Genomic DNA, 11,937 nt, shown 5'->3' on the forward strand with positions numbered 1-11,937 from the left:
GAAATGGGCTCTGCTGTCTTCACCCATCCACCACCCAGACTTCAATATTATCTCACACTGGCAGTGGATGTAGAGTGTAAATTGTGTTGCTGCAGATTCATCAAATATGAATGCAACCCCTGCTACTATTTCTCCTACATGCACCTTACCTTGACACTCGTTGATCCTTATTGTTCCCTTTCACCCCTCTCTATCCCAGATAAGCTTCCTTCTCCTCTGAGCTGTCTCCCCAAATTCCAGTGATTTCCTTATCCACCCCTAACCCCACCCCCGAGCTTCCCTGTTTTTTTCACCCCATCCCCACCATCCCCACTCCCACACAGCGGACCGTGTCACTGCTTGTTTGCTGTGGAAGTGAGAGTAGTACACAATTATGTAATACACAGAGACCTGGATGAAACGAGGCTGAGGACACACACGGGCACAGCGAGAGAGAGACAAAGGTGAGATGTGGGACATGCCATGCTGTTGTGCACCCCTCTGCGCCAAACACACACACACACAGTCATCCCCCCACCCCCACCCCACCTCTCTGCAGTAGCCGCACAGCAACACGCAAATGCAAACGGACAGGTAGTGCAGGCGCACACTGTAAATTTACAGCTCACAACCAACACAGGGGTTAGTGAGCTAAAAAACAAATAAATAACAGAGATATCTACAAAGAAGGAGGAAAGAGTACCTTGCTCTGCCTTCAGGTGTGCGAGGCCTTGAAGAGAAAAATCAAACAGGAGAACAGAGAGGAAAAATTGAGAAAAACACAACACGCCAATACTACAGTTGTATTGTCACTGTGCATGCTTTGCATAATGGCAAAGAATGGCTATCACACTAAAGGCAAAGCTTCCCAAAGTGCATTCGAAAGCTTTCCACTGAAACAGACAAACGACTTATACGAGGAACAGTCTGTGTGAATATAAAGTAACTGTGGAGGGTGTTCGCTGAATAAAGGTCAAATCTAAGAGTTAAAACAGAAGTTGTGGTAAAAAAAATGTGCTTGCGTTTTAAAGGTGAATGCATAAATAACTTATAACTGGATGGGATGTGATTGGCTGCAGCAGTTAAACTGAAGCTGTGACCTCATTTGCCTCGAGACTCACCTGGTTTTCTCAGGACTGCTGTGGAAACGTCAGGAAAAGAGAGAGAGAGGAAAGAGAAGCATCGCATTAGCAACACTCTACAAACACTTTTGCATGTTGCATCTACACATGCAAAAAAACCCAAACCCCCTAACACACTTGCGATCATGTAAGGAGCAAAGAGGCGCCCTCTTGACATGTCTGATTGTAAACTATTTCAGTGTGAACACCTGTGGAAAGAAAAAGGCGTAAAACTGAATCTGTCCCGCCCCCACGGGATCCAGATCGACATTTGTGCAAACAACTCTTCCACATTTCGAATATTGTCGTTGTAGCATAATATTCCGCATCACACAGAGTCCCCTGAACACGTACGATGATGCATAAATCCACGCTGCGGAGGATTTATGCTGTGAGTTTTATGGATTGCAGGATTGCTTGTTCTCAGACCCATGCCTTTCTCCTCCACCTCCTCTTCTTCAACGTATCGCTCACCCGTAATCACACGCCCCTTGTGGTTTCTCAGAAGAATGCTCACAGTGGGAGTCCCGGTGTAGCTAATAGTGGAGCACGGCAACAACATCGCTCGCGGCAAACATCCTCACCGAGAGCTCACCCGTCAGTGACACCTTGTGGGTCTCAGACATGCCAGTGTGATTTAGGCAACATTACAGATGACTGAGTGGATTCATCATCAGTTGAGTCTGTTATATATTTATTATTCTTCTTTAGTCGCAAACCTGAAGCTCGCATCCTAATAGGAATACTCGCGCTTGTAATCGGTGCCCCCCGAAGAGCATCAAAAGCTGATGAGAGGAAAATTAAACACATCTTAATTAAGACAGACTACATCAGACATTTTAAATATCGGCTCTAACGCGAGATATCAGATATTAATGTGACTTAGCGATGCGCCTTGATCTCTGCCCAGTCTACAAAGAGGAGTGGCCTGTTTCCCACTACTAGATACATCCAGGGATTTCCGTGTTTCATTTTTTTCCCCACCCGCCTCCCTGACAGCTTTAAGTCCTTGTTTAATGTTCAATTTAACAAACTCAACCCAGGACAGATATATCATTTGAGAGGAGGAGTAGGGAGGCAAATTCTGCAGCAGGGGATGGTGAAGACGAGGTGAAGATTTCCTCCTGTCTCCTTTAGGGAGTCTAAAATGGATGCTGCCTCTCCTCCCACACAAGAAAAATGACATTGGAAGGGGAAAGGGAAGGGCGATGGGTGGAAGTGTGGGAAAGGAGGGTAGAAGCCAGCTGATGGACGACAGCACTGTTCCAGTTCTCAGGAGCTGATCCTGGGGAGGGGCGCTTAATGCTTGAATTTATGTGCCTGAATCAGCAGGTACACATATTTTTTTTCCCTGACTGTGCAAATGCTTGTGTCCAGATATCGTGCGTGCGCGTGTGTTAAATGCTCAGTTTCCGTGTAGATAAAACCTTTTCTCTTGTCGCGACGGTGCCCCGAACAAGCCAATGTGCTGTGGAGGACATGTGGTCCGGGCGTAATCCCTGGCTCTATTTTACCAGCAGCTTCACCACTCAAATCCAAGCATAATTTCCAGCATGGGCACTAGACACAAATGCCCCGTGCACTGGCATCAGGCAAGTCCCTGCACCATTTTTTTCTCGCTGACCTACTTTTTATAGTAAGATTATTGTAACTGTCATTTTTTCCATGTCTGTTTATTAATCCCCAAAGCTAAGCCCGAAGGCACCATTTCAGCACTTACTTAACAGTTTGCTCGCCGTAGCCTTCAATTACTAACCTTCCACCGAGTCCCTGCATGTTTGTTTAAGCAAAAAGGAGGTCCTTAAACTGCTCATTACAAATGCAGGATGTGGAATCCTGAAAGAGGACATGGATGATTATTTTTACATATTCATTAAACAATCCTGTGCAGCTCTTGACCTTCTGCATACCTTTATGTAACCACAAAAACCACAAGGTATCCAAGAGATTTCATAATGTCACCGCTGCTAAGTTAGCTGAAGTGAACGAGATTTCACATCCAGATCATTTCTGTTAAAGACAGTGATATTTGCACGAGGAATAGCAGGAGAATAATAAAGACGGCTGTGCTTAAAGAAGCAGTTTAAGAATGATCAACGACAAGGTCAAGTACTAAAGCTACAGCTACAGATCTGCACACTAAGGTTGACGCATGCAGAGAGCGAGTACTGTCTAATTTCACTCCATGCGCCATGACGCAGTTAGCCACACTGATACGTCCTGATCCACACGGGAGGCGAGACTGAGCATGTGTTTTATGGCCAACTGTTTATGGTGCAAAGCATGGAAGGGCTCGCAGGCGTTCAGAGAACGGAACCATTTCATAATTATCACTGCGGTGAAATGATGATGCCTTAGCAGAAGGTTGACCCCCACTAATTCATGACAGATGAGAAAAGAGGGGGGGTATACCAGTGTGGGAACAAGAAGGATGTTTTCAGTGAAGTGGCAAACAGAAGCTTTATCCCACTTTTCCCATTTTCTCATTTCTCATCACACATGTGAATTCTGCCCAGTCCTTGTATTTTCCCTTCCAGGCCAGTCGGCTAGCAGGCTACCATTAAAAACACGGCTGGGAAAACTCTTCCAAGGCCCAGTCTACTCAGCCAGTCAGCCATCTGCCCGTTTTAACGAGCAGCTCCGGGGCCTCGCCTGCATCCGCGTGCATTCACGCGCATGCCTGTGAATGCAAATGCATCCGGACTCCTGCAGCCGACAGCGTAACATATACATATTCACACATTTGACAAATTGCTAATTTCATTGCTCATTAATGTACGGCATGATCACAGTATACCGACGGGACAGGTGTGCGAACATCCCCTGAAAACATTCTGTGCTCAAGCGCCGCATGAACAACAAGTACTTTGCCCACTTGTGGACATGTGGCCATAACAGTAAAAGAACTCTTCACGAGTTTGCCGACAGACAGTTTGAATTGACGGCAGTGTTTGCGCAGGCATTTTCCAGGCAAATTAGCCATCTCTGTTCTCATTATCCTCCTAATTATGGTTCCCAGTCTCTGTGGCATAATCAACAATCAGCCACATCAGTTAATGGGAGAGCAGAAAAGAGCAGCAGTCAGTTCAGCTGGGGAATTAACTTGACTACCCTCCCCTAGCTCCCCTTTTTTTATAGACTGAAATCGGAGGAAAATGAAGAACAGATGCCTGAGTAGAAGGATAGAAGGACGAAGAAGGAAGTAAGCATGAGTTGGTTTGTTGTCCAACAGCTAATTTCCTGTGACATATTAGAGTACAACAGGCCAGTGGTAAATTCACACATTGGACTCGTTTTGCCCTGCAGCTAAGATATGACCACCGCCCGACTGAGTCGTCTTAAAACCTCGGCCTTTCTAACACAAAGATGTCAGTTCCACCGTCAGCCCTCAGACCAACAGGCCTCCTGCTCCTCCTCTATCGACTGTTCGACACAGGCAGCGGGCAAATGGGATGAAGCGAAAAGAGGTCAAGTCCAGCCCGTTTGCTCGACTGCTCTGCAACCAGCACATCGCGTGCTGTCCTCAACAACGCCACAGGCTAGCACTCGTGATCTGACGTCCGAACGGCTTCATTTGATCAGCAAATTTTGGTGCGTATTAGGAAGCAAAAGACAGCAAAAAAACCCCCAAATTTTAAAGGCACGCTACAGTGATGACATTTAAAAAAACAAACATTTTAATTGTATTAGATACAGTTTAAAATAGCTCGTCATTAGCGCTCTAGCGTTCAGTGAGCATTCCTTTGATTTCGGGCAAAATGAAGTCATCCCTCAGCCATGTCAGTTTGATTTAGACAGGCGGGAAGTGGGTCAGCAGGGGAGGAAATTTGACATGGGTCTGTTCACACAAAGGGATCTCCTGCAATCCATACACATAAACAAATAGTTAAGCGAGTAAGGTTATGGTGAAACTGTGTATTTAAAAGGTTACCCTTCTTGGATATGAACAAAAGAAAACATTTTGTGTTGTGGTGAATGGAATAACAAAAAAAACGAGCAACTTATTTTTGGCATCAGCTAGCACTGATCTCAAGTCTGTAAAGCAGCAGGGTGTTCTGAACAGAACAATGAGAGATTTTAACATGAAATATCAGCAGCAGCAAGCTTGGTCTATAGTGAAATTATTTTTTAAATATATATATATATATATATATATATATATATATATATATATATATTTCCTGAAAAGGAAGGGAGAGACCAGTGGTAAGTTTTGTCGGACCATGTAGGTATCAGTTAGAAAAAACTACTTTTTTTTAATAACTAAAGCTTTTAGGGTGTGAAGATGATAGAATAAGATGGAATATCCTCAAAGAGCTGGATCTCATTACACTCTCCAAATAAAGCGATGGCCTTGGCACAGAAGCAGAAGAAAAACACATGAAGTTATTTCTCAACCAAACTTTGTGTGTACCTTCAGGTCCCGCAGCACCTTGCAAAATCTGAATACATTTAATAGGGGGAAAAAAAGAGAACTCAGTATTGTAATTTTAGTCATATCAGCTAATACCATATCCACCACTGCCTGATCAAAAGTAATAACTGTGAAGGGAGAGGAAATGCTGAGAACATCATCTCCAATTTAACTCCCACGTGAAATACGAAGACGTTCTAAAAGAAGCCGTAAGAGCAACAAAACCCGGTGTTTTCATTGGGTGTCCTGCATGAATTGCATTAAACCGCTCAAACACAACAGAGTATAGATGCTCCTGCTTTATATAAATTACACTGTTGTGCAATCAATGCACATTTTTCGAGGCATTTCATAAATGAAGTTTGGTGTGGCACAAATCGCATTAGGTGCAGCGGGAATAGCAACACAGTTATGGAAATTGAATCTAATTTTCAGAGGCTTGTATTGAGATTTATTGCGTTGCTTAAAGCCACATGGTATGAGATGATTTTAATGATGCAACATATGCAAGAAAACAAAAAAGCAAATATGAAGGGTAATCATATCATCTTTTTTTTTGCTATACCTGGAAGCAGACAGCAGATGTGATGCTAGCTGAAGTCTGCATTTGTAAGGAATCCCATTGAATTTTTATTTCAAAATTTTAACCAGCAGTCGTGCTTGACACAGAAAGGTTCTGGAGCCAGCCCTCTTACCTTCAGTGCAGTATCGACCTACATATCCAGTTCTGGAGCAGTCACAGTAGGGTTCTCCGTCTGCCAGTGAGCAGATCCCACCATTCTCACAGGGGTTCTCTGTGCATAGGCCCATCATCTCCAAGCGGACTTTCTGACTATTGATAAGCGTGGGCAGCTTACTCCCATAACTGAGGTCTGTGATAATTCCTTTGAACGGCGCTAGCTCGCGGACGGAGGGCAGGGTGATGGCAGACGTGCGGATGTCCCCTGGGAGGCCTCCAAGAAAGAGGTCACTGACAATATTCATGAACTGCCGCTGAGGCCGCACCTCTTCCGTCTTGGTTTGGCCATCCACGGCCAAGCCAGTCCGCAAATTGTGCCTGTTGATGGCTGCAAAGTGCCAGCGGCTGTCGTTAACCATCTTATCTGAGGTGATGGTGGTCTCGGCACAGTCGATACTGACGCGAAGCTGCAGCTTACCCTCAGATACAGCGAGAAGCAGAAAGTCACAATATCCGCCATCATCAAAGTAGAGCATCAGGCCCTCTGGTTCTGAAGTCTTGAACTGAAACGTCATGTCGCTTCTGGTGCTGGCATCCCAGCGCAGGTAGCGAGCCCACTGACCTTCAGAGCCAGTAAACTCCAGGCCTGTGCTTAGGCCCAGCGTGGTACTTAGCAGCATAAGGAAAAATCCAGGTAGGCTGTTTGGATTCATGGTAGAGAATAACAGGGAGCTCAGAAAAGGGTGAGAACTGGGGACAGATCCTCAAAGTGATATGAACATCTGATAATGGTTTAGTTCCGGGCTTTTTCTGCTGAATGTTATATTCCACATAGATAATCTTAGTCAGGCAGACAGCGCAATATCCTTTATTTTATCTGAGAGGCAGATCTAACGTTGATAAAGGATCTTATCTCAACTGCCAAATCTATGGAGAATTGTGCAAAAAAGGAAAGGGAAAAAAATCCAGTTTCCACATAAACGCGGAAAATTGCTATGGTAAAGGTGAGCCGTAGCGTGTTTTGTCAGTGATTCAGAGCTGTGTCTTGTGATTTTTCTTTAAGGCGGTTTCCTGGGTTGAAGCACAGAACGGTCATCGTTGGTCCGGTTCCACGCCCCATGGTTTAAACTGCAGGGAAAGAACAGACATTTCTTTAAGATGAATCTCTATTTTCTAGCAAAACAAAGCAACCAAGGGGATGTGTGACACAAATAAAATATGTGACCCAATGAAACATAACAAAGAGGAGTCCAGAGATTCTTATTAAAGGTTATAAAATGTTGTCTCAATTAAGTCTGTACAAATGAGACCCATTCATGCCAAGCATGTTGTGTCCACTCCATCATCCTATTAGGGCCCATAGAAATGAATATGATTGTGACACATCATGACAATCTGTCACTCCTCTTAGGCTACAATCAGCCATTCCTGTTGTAGTGTACTTTGGTTTATTAGCCAGTTAGCTATGTAGGAAATATTTCAAATGATCCACACCCCTAATCCCTGACCAGCTAAATCACTGCTAGGATAACGAGGAGTGGGGTGTCCTTGGAAAATGACCCCCTCTGTAAGAGATCCCCTGCCTGTAAACATTTGACAAACCCTGTAATGTTCTATATCTAGTTAGCACTGTCTGTGAGCTTTTGGCTTAACTGCAGGGATTTTCTTTAGTGTTGCTAAAATATGCCAACCTAAACTAGAGTTATAAAGCTAGTTCAGATGTAAAACAGCACTCAGAGGAGGTGGAATAGGGAAAACAGCAATTAGGCAAATTGTGCCAATGAGTTTAGATGAATTAGAAGGGATACTGAGAGCACCATTCAATGCGGATTTGACTCTCTAGGTGGCCATTAAATAGCACTAAATATCTACTGAACACCCATTAAAGGTTTACAACCATTTTATGCACTTTTCTATTTCTGCCAATTACTCATTTTATTTGAAGGTCCACTCAAATAATCATTTATAGTTGTAAAGCCTTCGTTTGAGAGATGAATTCCCAAACAGTCGAAGGACAACAAAGCGGCTTTGTGAAAAACACACAAATAAATAAAGTCCATCTACTGGGCTGGGTTGCCTTGCTGATTCCACGATGAGAGGAAATCCATGGAGGTGAGCCGGAGCATGCGTTTAGCCTCAGACGTTAGCCTGCTGTCTGTAAGGGCCTGCCGGGATCCTGATAAATATGACTAATTATCTGCCGCCACTCTCGTTTTCTCATTTGCGTATCTTTGGGGGATTGCAATCATAAACAGCTATTCAGAAAGACGTTACGATGGTGCTACTTCCTTTCCAAATCCCACCACTGGCATTCCTTTTTCTAAATTTCCTTCAGTGAATACGTTTTTAACTTGTTCACATCACCCAACCCCAGATGAGAGCGGTACTGAATATTAACTAGCTCACTGGCCTTTGTACGCTACACCTGTACTCATCTAGTTCTGTTTGATTTTGCTCTGCAGAGCCAGGAATGATTCACATGGTGAAACCTTATACGTGTGTGTACTCTTCCAGCCCTTTGCCCTTGCAATTGTTTTGGCATTGGGCTGCCCACCAGACAAACGCATTGTTCAATCATGACAGTAGCACAGACCCATGCAACACAATAGGCCCTTTAACCACCTGCCCTGAATAGTTAATCTTGCTGCAGCAGGCAAGCTATTGAATTGTAGAAACTGATACCTATGCTAATGCACCGTGTACACATGCATGTGTGTCCCTGTGCAGGAGTGTACCTGACTGTGTCTCTCTAACAACGCTGGGTTGCCTGGCTGGACGACTGTCTTTGTCTTAAAAGTGCCTTTGTGAGACAGCAGAGAGGTTAAAAGGTTCTGTGTGGTGAAATCACCCTGAACGCTACTGCATCAACCCAAGCCACCAACTATAAAAGAGTGTTATGTGCTGTGTCCCTTGACTAAGCAAGGCTCAGTATGCCCGTGAAATCTGAGATGCCTGCCTGGTATAAAAAAATGGCCCTGGACTCTATTCAATTAACATGAGTTATTGTGTGTGTGTGTGTGTGTTGCTTAACCGAGATATCAGGTGTCCCTATAGCCTGCAAACCATGGTTTTAACACTGAATGCTAACGATGCTAACATATTCTCTTTCAAGCAGTTATGGAGATATCATTGTGTTAAACACAGCTGTTTTTTTTTCCACCTTTAATTGATTGTGACTTTAAAAACAACATTTGCCCACCATGACATTAACTACTCAACATTCGACTGACTATAAGCCCTGCTTAAAATCCAAATCTTTCCACCTCAAAGCTAAGCTAAATGAAGCTAACATAGTGCCAAGTTGAGTTTTACCCAGAATATGTTACTGACACTTTTCCTCGCAGGCTTGTTATGAAAGATGCCCTTCAGCTAACAGCATGCCTGAGAGCACCCAGCAGTCCTCACTCCACAGGGCAAAAAGGGAAAAATTAACAAGCTGTTTTGGGCTTCTTAATTAAGTACACTGTTTAACTAGCATAAACCCAAACCTGTTTTTTTTTCCTGTTAAACAAATAGGAAGTCGCATAATTTCTAAATAGCTACCTCGCTCTGCTACAATAAGCACATATTTTCCGGGATATACACATTGAATTATTAAATAGTGCAGGATATGAGATGACCTGTATGGGATACCTTCACTGACTGCCCATAAATGATGCATTGACAGGTCCGGCTTCGGTGCAGCAGATTTATAGACATGTTTTGTAATGTAGCCGAGCCCCTATCACGCACTGGAGACCCCCTCAGCCCCCCGCTGTGCTCCCTGTCTATCACAAGCTGCAGCCCGGAGGAGCCATTTAATCCGACAGCAGTCACAGCAGACGAGGGTATGCTGCATTAGAAGCGTGTCCGGACCTGCCAAGTCCACTGCTGGTAAGAGGAAGTGGGGCGCACGGAGCAGAAGGTGAATTTTAGGGTGAACCGGGAATAAAGTGAAGTCATTTAAAGCTTCAGTGCAAAACTTGAGAGCATAAACTTCAATCTGGCACCAGCAGGAACGGACACATTACGATTCTATCCGCTCCCGCTGAACATCTGTGCAGGGCTCCAGATGTTGCAGTTAAGAAAAAAAATAGCCCAGTATTTAGAGTTTAGATGAGCAAATGGCCCCTAAATGCATCACGAAATCCAACGTGGGCTTCAGTAAACCAAACACCAGCCATAATTTAGAGCAAATAAGGTACAGAGACGGGATCAGCGTTAACTCTGCAGTCAGCTCAGAGACACAAGTTCTCGCAGAAATATTAAATTAGAGGGATGCTGTAGTCTCTGCTGAAAGCCCCGGTGGACATTTCAATTCCGCACGGCCGAGCTTTCACAATGTAAGTGCAACAGAAATGATGCTATCGATCACATGAGTAATTTCATCCCTTAATGGAATATTTTAAACCTTCAGATGATAGGAAAACATTTAAAACCTGCCAGAAACCCAACCCGCAAGCCCGCACGGATGAATAAAACAGCGGGCTACATGCCCTCCCCCCCAGCAGCGCTCAAGCTTTCCCTCTGCTTCTCGCATGGTGGCAGTCTGACTGTGGCTCGAGGGCTCACGAACCTTTGCTTTTGGCAATTACGAAGCGAAATTTGAACAGGACTCGTGGGTGAAGTTGTCGAGAAAACGGGAATAGTTCAGGGTAGTTTCCTCCTTCGCTGTTCTCTCCGACCGAGAGACGCGATTCGGTGAGCTAAAACTTTCCATCTCTACGCGCTTCGCTCATTCCCTACGAATTTGTTTGTTTTAAAAAGGAACAACAACAACAAATCAACTCTAATAAGTCCACGTTATCTCCCTCACGTCACAGACCTACCCACTGTTTTAGTGTTAAACTGCGGGTGAGGGCTTTTCAAAATTCTAACGATCGGAGCCACTGCGCCTAATTCCTCATCTCAGCTCAAAGTCACATCAAATTCGCAGAATATTTTCAGAAAAACTTCAGAATCCCGCAACTTAAGCATCCTCACAGAAACAAATAACGTATTAAGATAGTGGTGGAGAGGGAAAGAATAAAATAAATAAAATAAAAATAAAACAGGACTAAACCAGCTTTAATCTGCTCCTACCTTTTTTTTCCACGCAGAGACTCCGGACGGACAAAAGCCCCGTGCGTAAATATCGCAAATTATAGTAATCCAGACCAAAATCCCATCCACAAACCCGAGCCTTTCTTGATGAGAGTGTGCCGGGGGCGGTGGGATGCTGATGGTGGTGATGAGGCGGTTATTATAAGTGAGGCGCGGTGGAGGAAAAGGCAGTCGTGCTGCTTCCTCCGGCTCAGTGAACGCGCATCTCTCAGCTCTGCTTCACTCAGCGCTACTGTTGATGGGCCCCTGGATTTCTCCCACACTGACGATCTGACCCGCCTTCTTCAGAGTAATCAGCACAGTGGGTGGGGGGGTTACTCCATTTGCAGAGACAACAGCCCCTCGGGACAAATTACCAATAAGGAAAATTATTTATTCCTTATTTTTAAGCTAAGCTTTTATGTAATACAGGCTGCTTGCGCGCTTAGGAGACATTACGAGAAGCAAATTACGTACTGCAAACGTAGTGCATGGCATGCCCACCTAATATATATATATATATATATATATATATATATATATATATATATTGTGTGTATTAAACATATGTATATGTTTAATACACACAATTCTAAATGTTCCTGGGGGCTGTTCCGGGCAGAAGGTTTGGTTTCTTTCAGTGCAGTTTTTCAAACCCAGGCGAAAAGAGAGCACAGAGTGAA

General features: G+C 44.2%; 1 protein-coding gene across 1 annotated transcript in view; it reads right to left on the reverse strand.

Moving 5' to 3' along the window:
• The window catches only part of nrxn3b (neurexin 3b), a 346,576-nt gene extending 335,050 nt beyond the window's left edge, over window positions 1–11,526 (reverse strand). Inside the window, exons 1-4 of the mRNA XM_087852476.1 lie at window positions 11,255–11,526; window positions 6,210–7,321; window positions 1,101–1,118; window positions 683–709 (exon numbers count right to left, since the gene is read on the reverse strand). Coding sequence (XP_087708602.1) covers window positions 683–709; window positions 1,101–1,118; window positions 6,210–6,906 — 742 coding nt within the window. The 5' untranslated portion in view covers window positions 6,907–7,321; window positions 11,255–11,526. The remainder of the gene's footprint in view (window positions 1–682; window positions 710–1,100; window positions 1,119–6,209; window positions 7,322–11,254) is intronic.
• Window positions 11,527–11,937: the final 411 nt, after the last annotated feature.

The sequence above is a fragment of the Neolamprologus brichardi genome, chromosome 15, assembly GCF_056152115.1.
Source record: "Neolamprologus brichardi isolate AB-2024 chromosome 15, ASM5615211v1, whole genome shotgun sequence".
NCBI lineage: Eukaryota > Metazoa > Chordata > Actinopteri > Cichliformes > Cichlidae > Neolamprologus > Neolamprologus brichardi.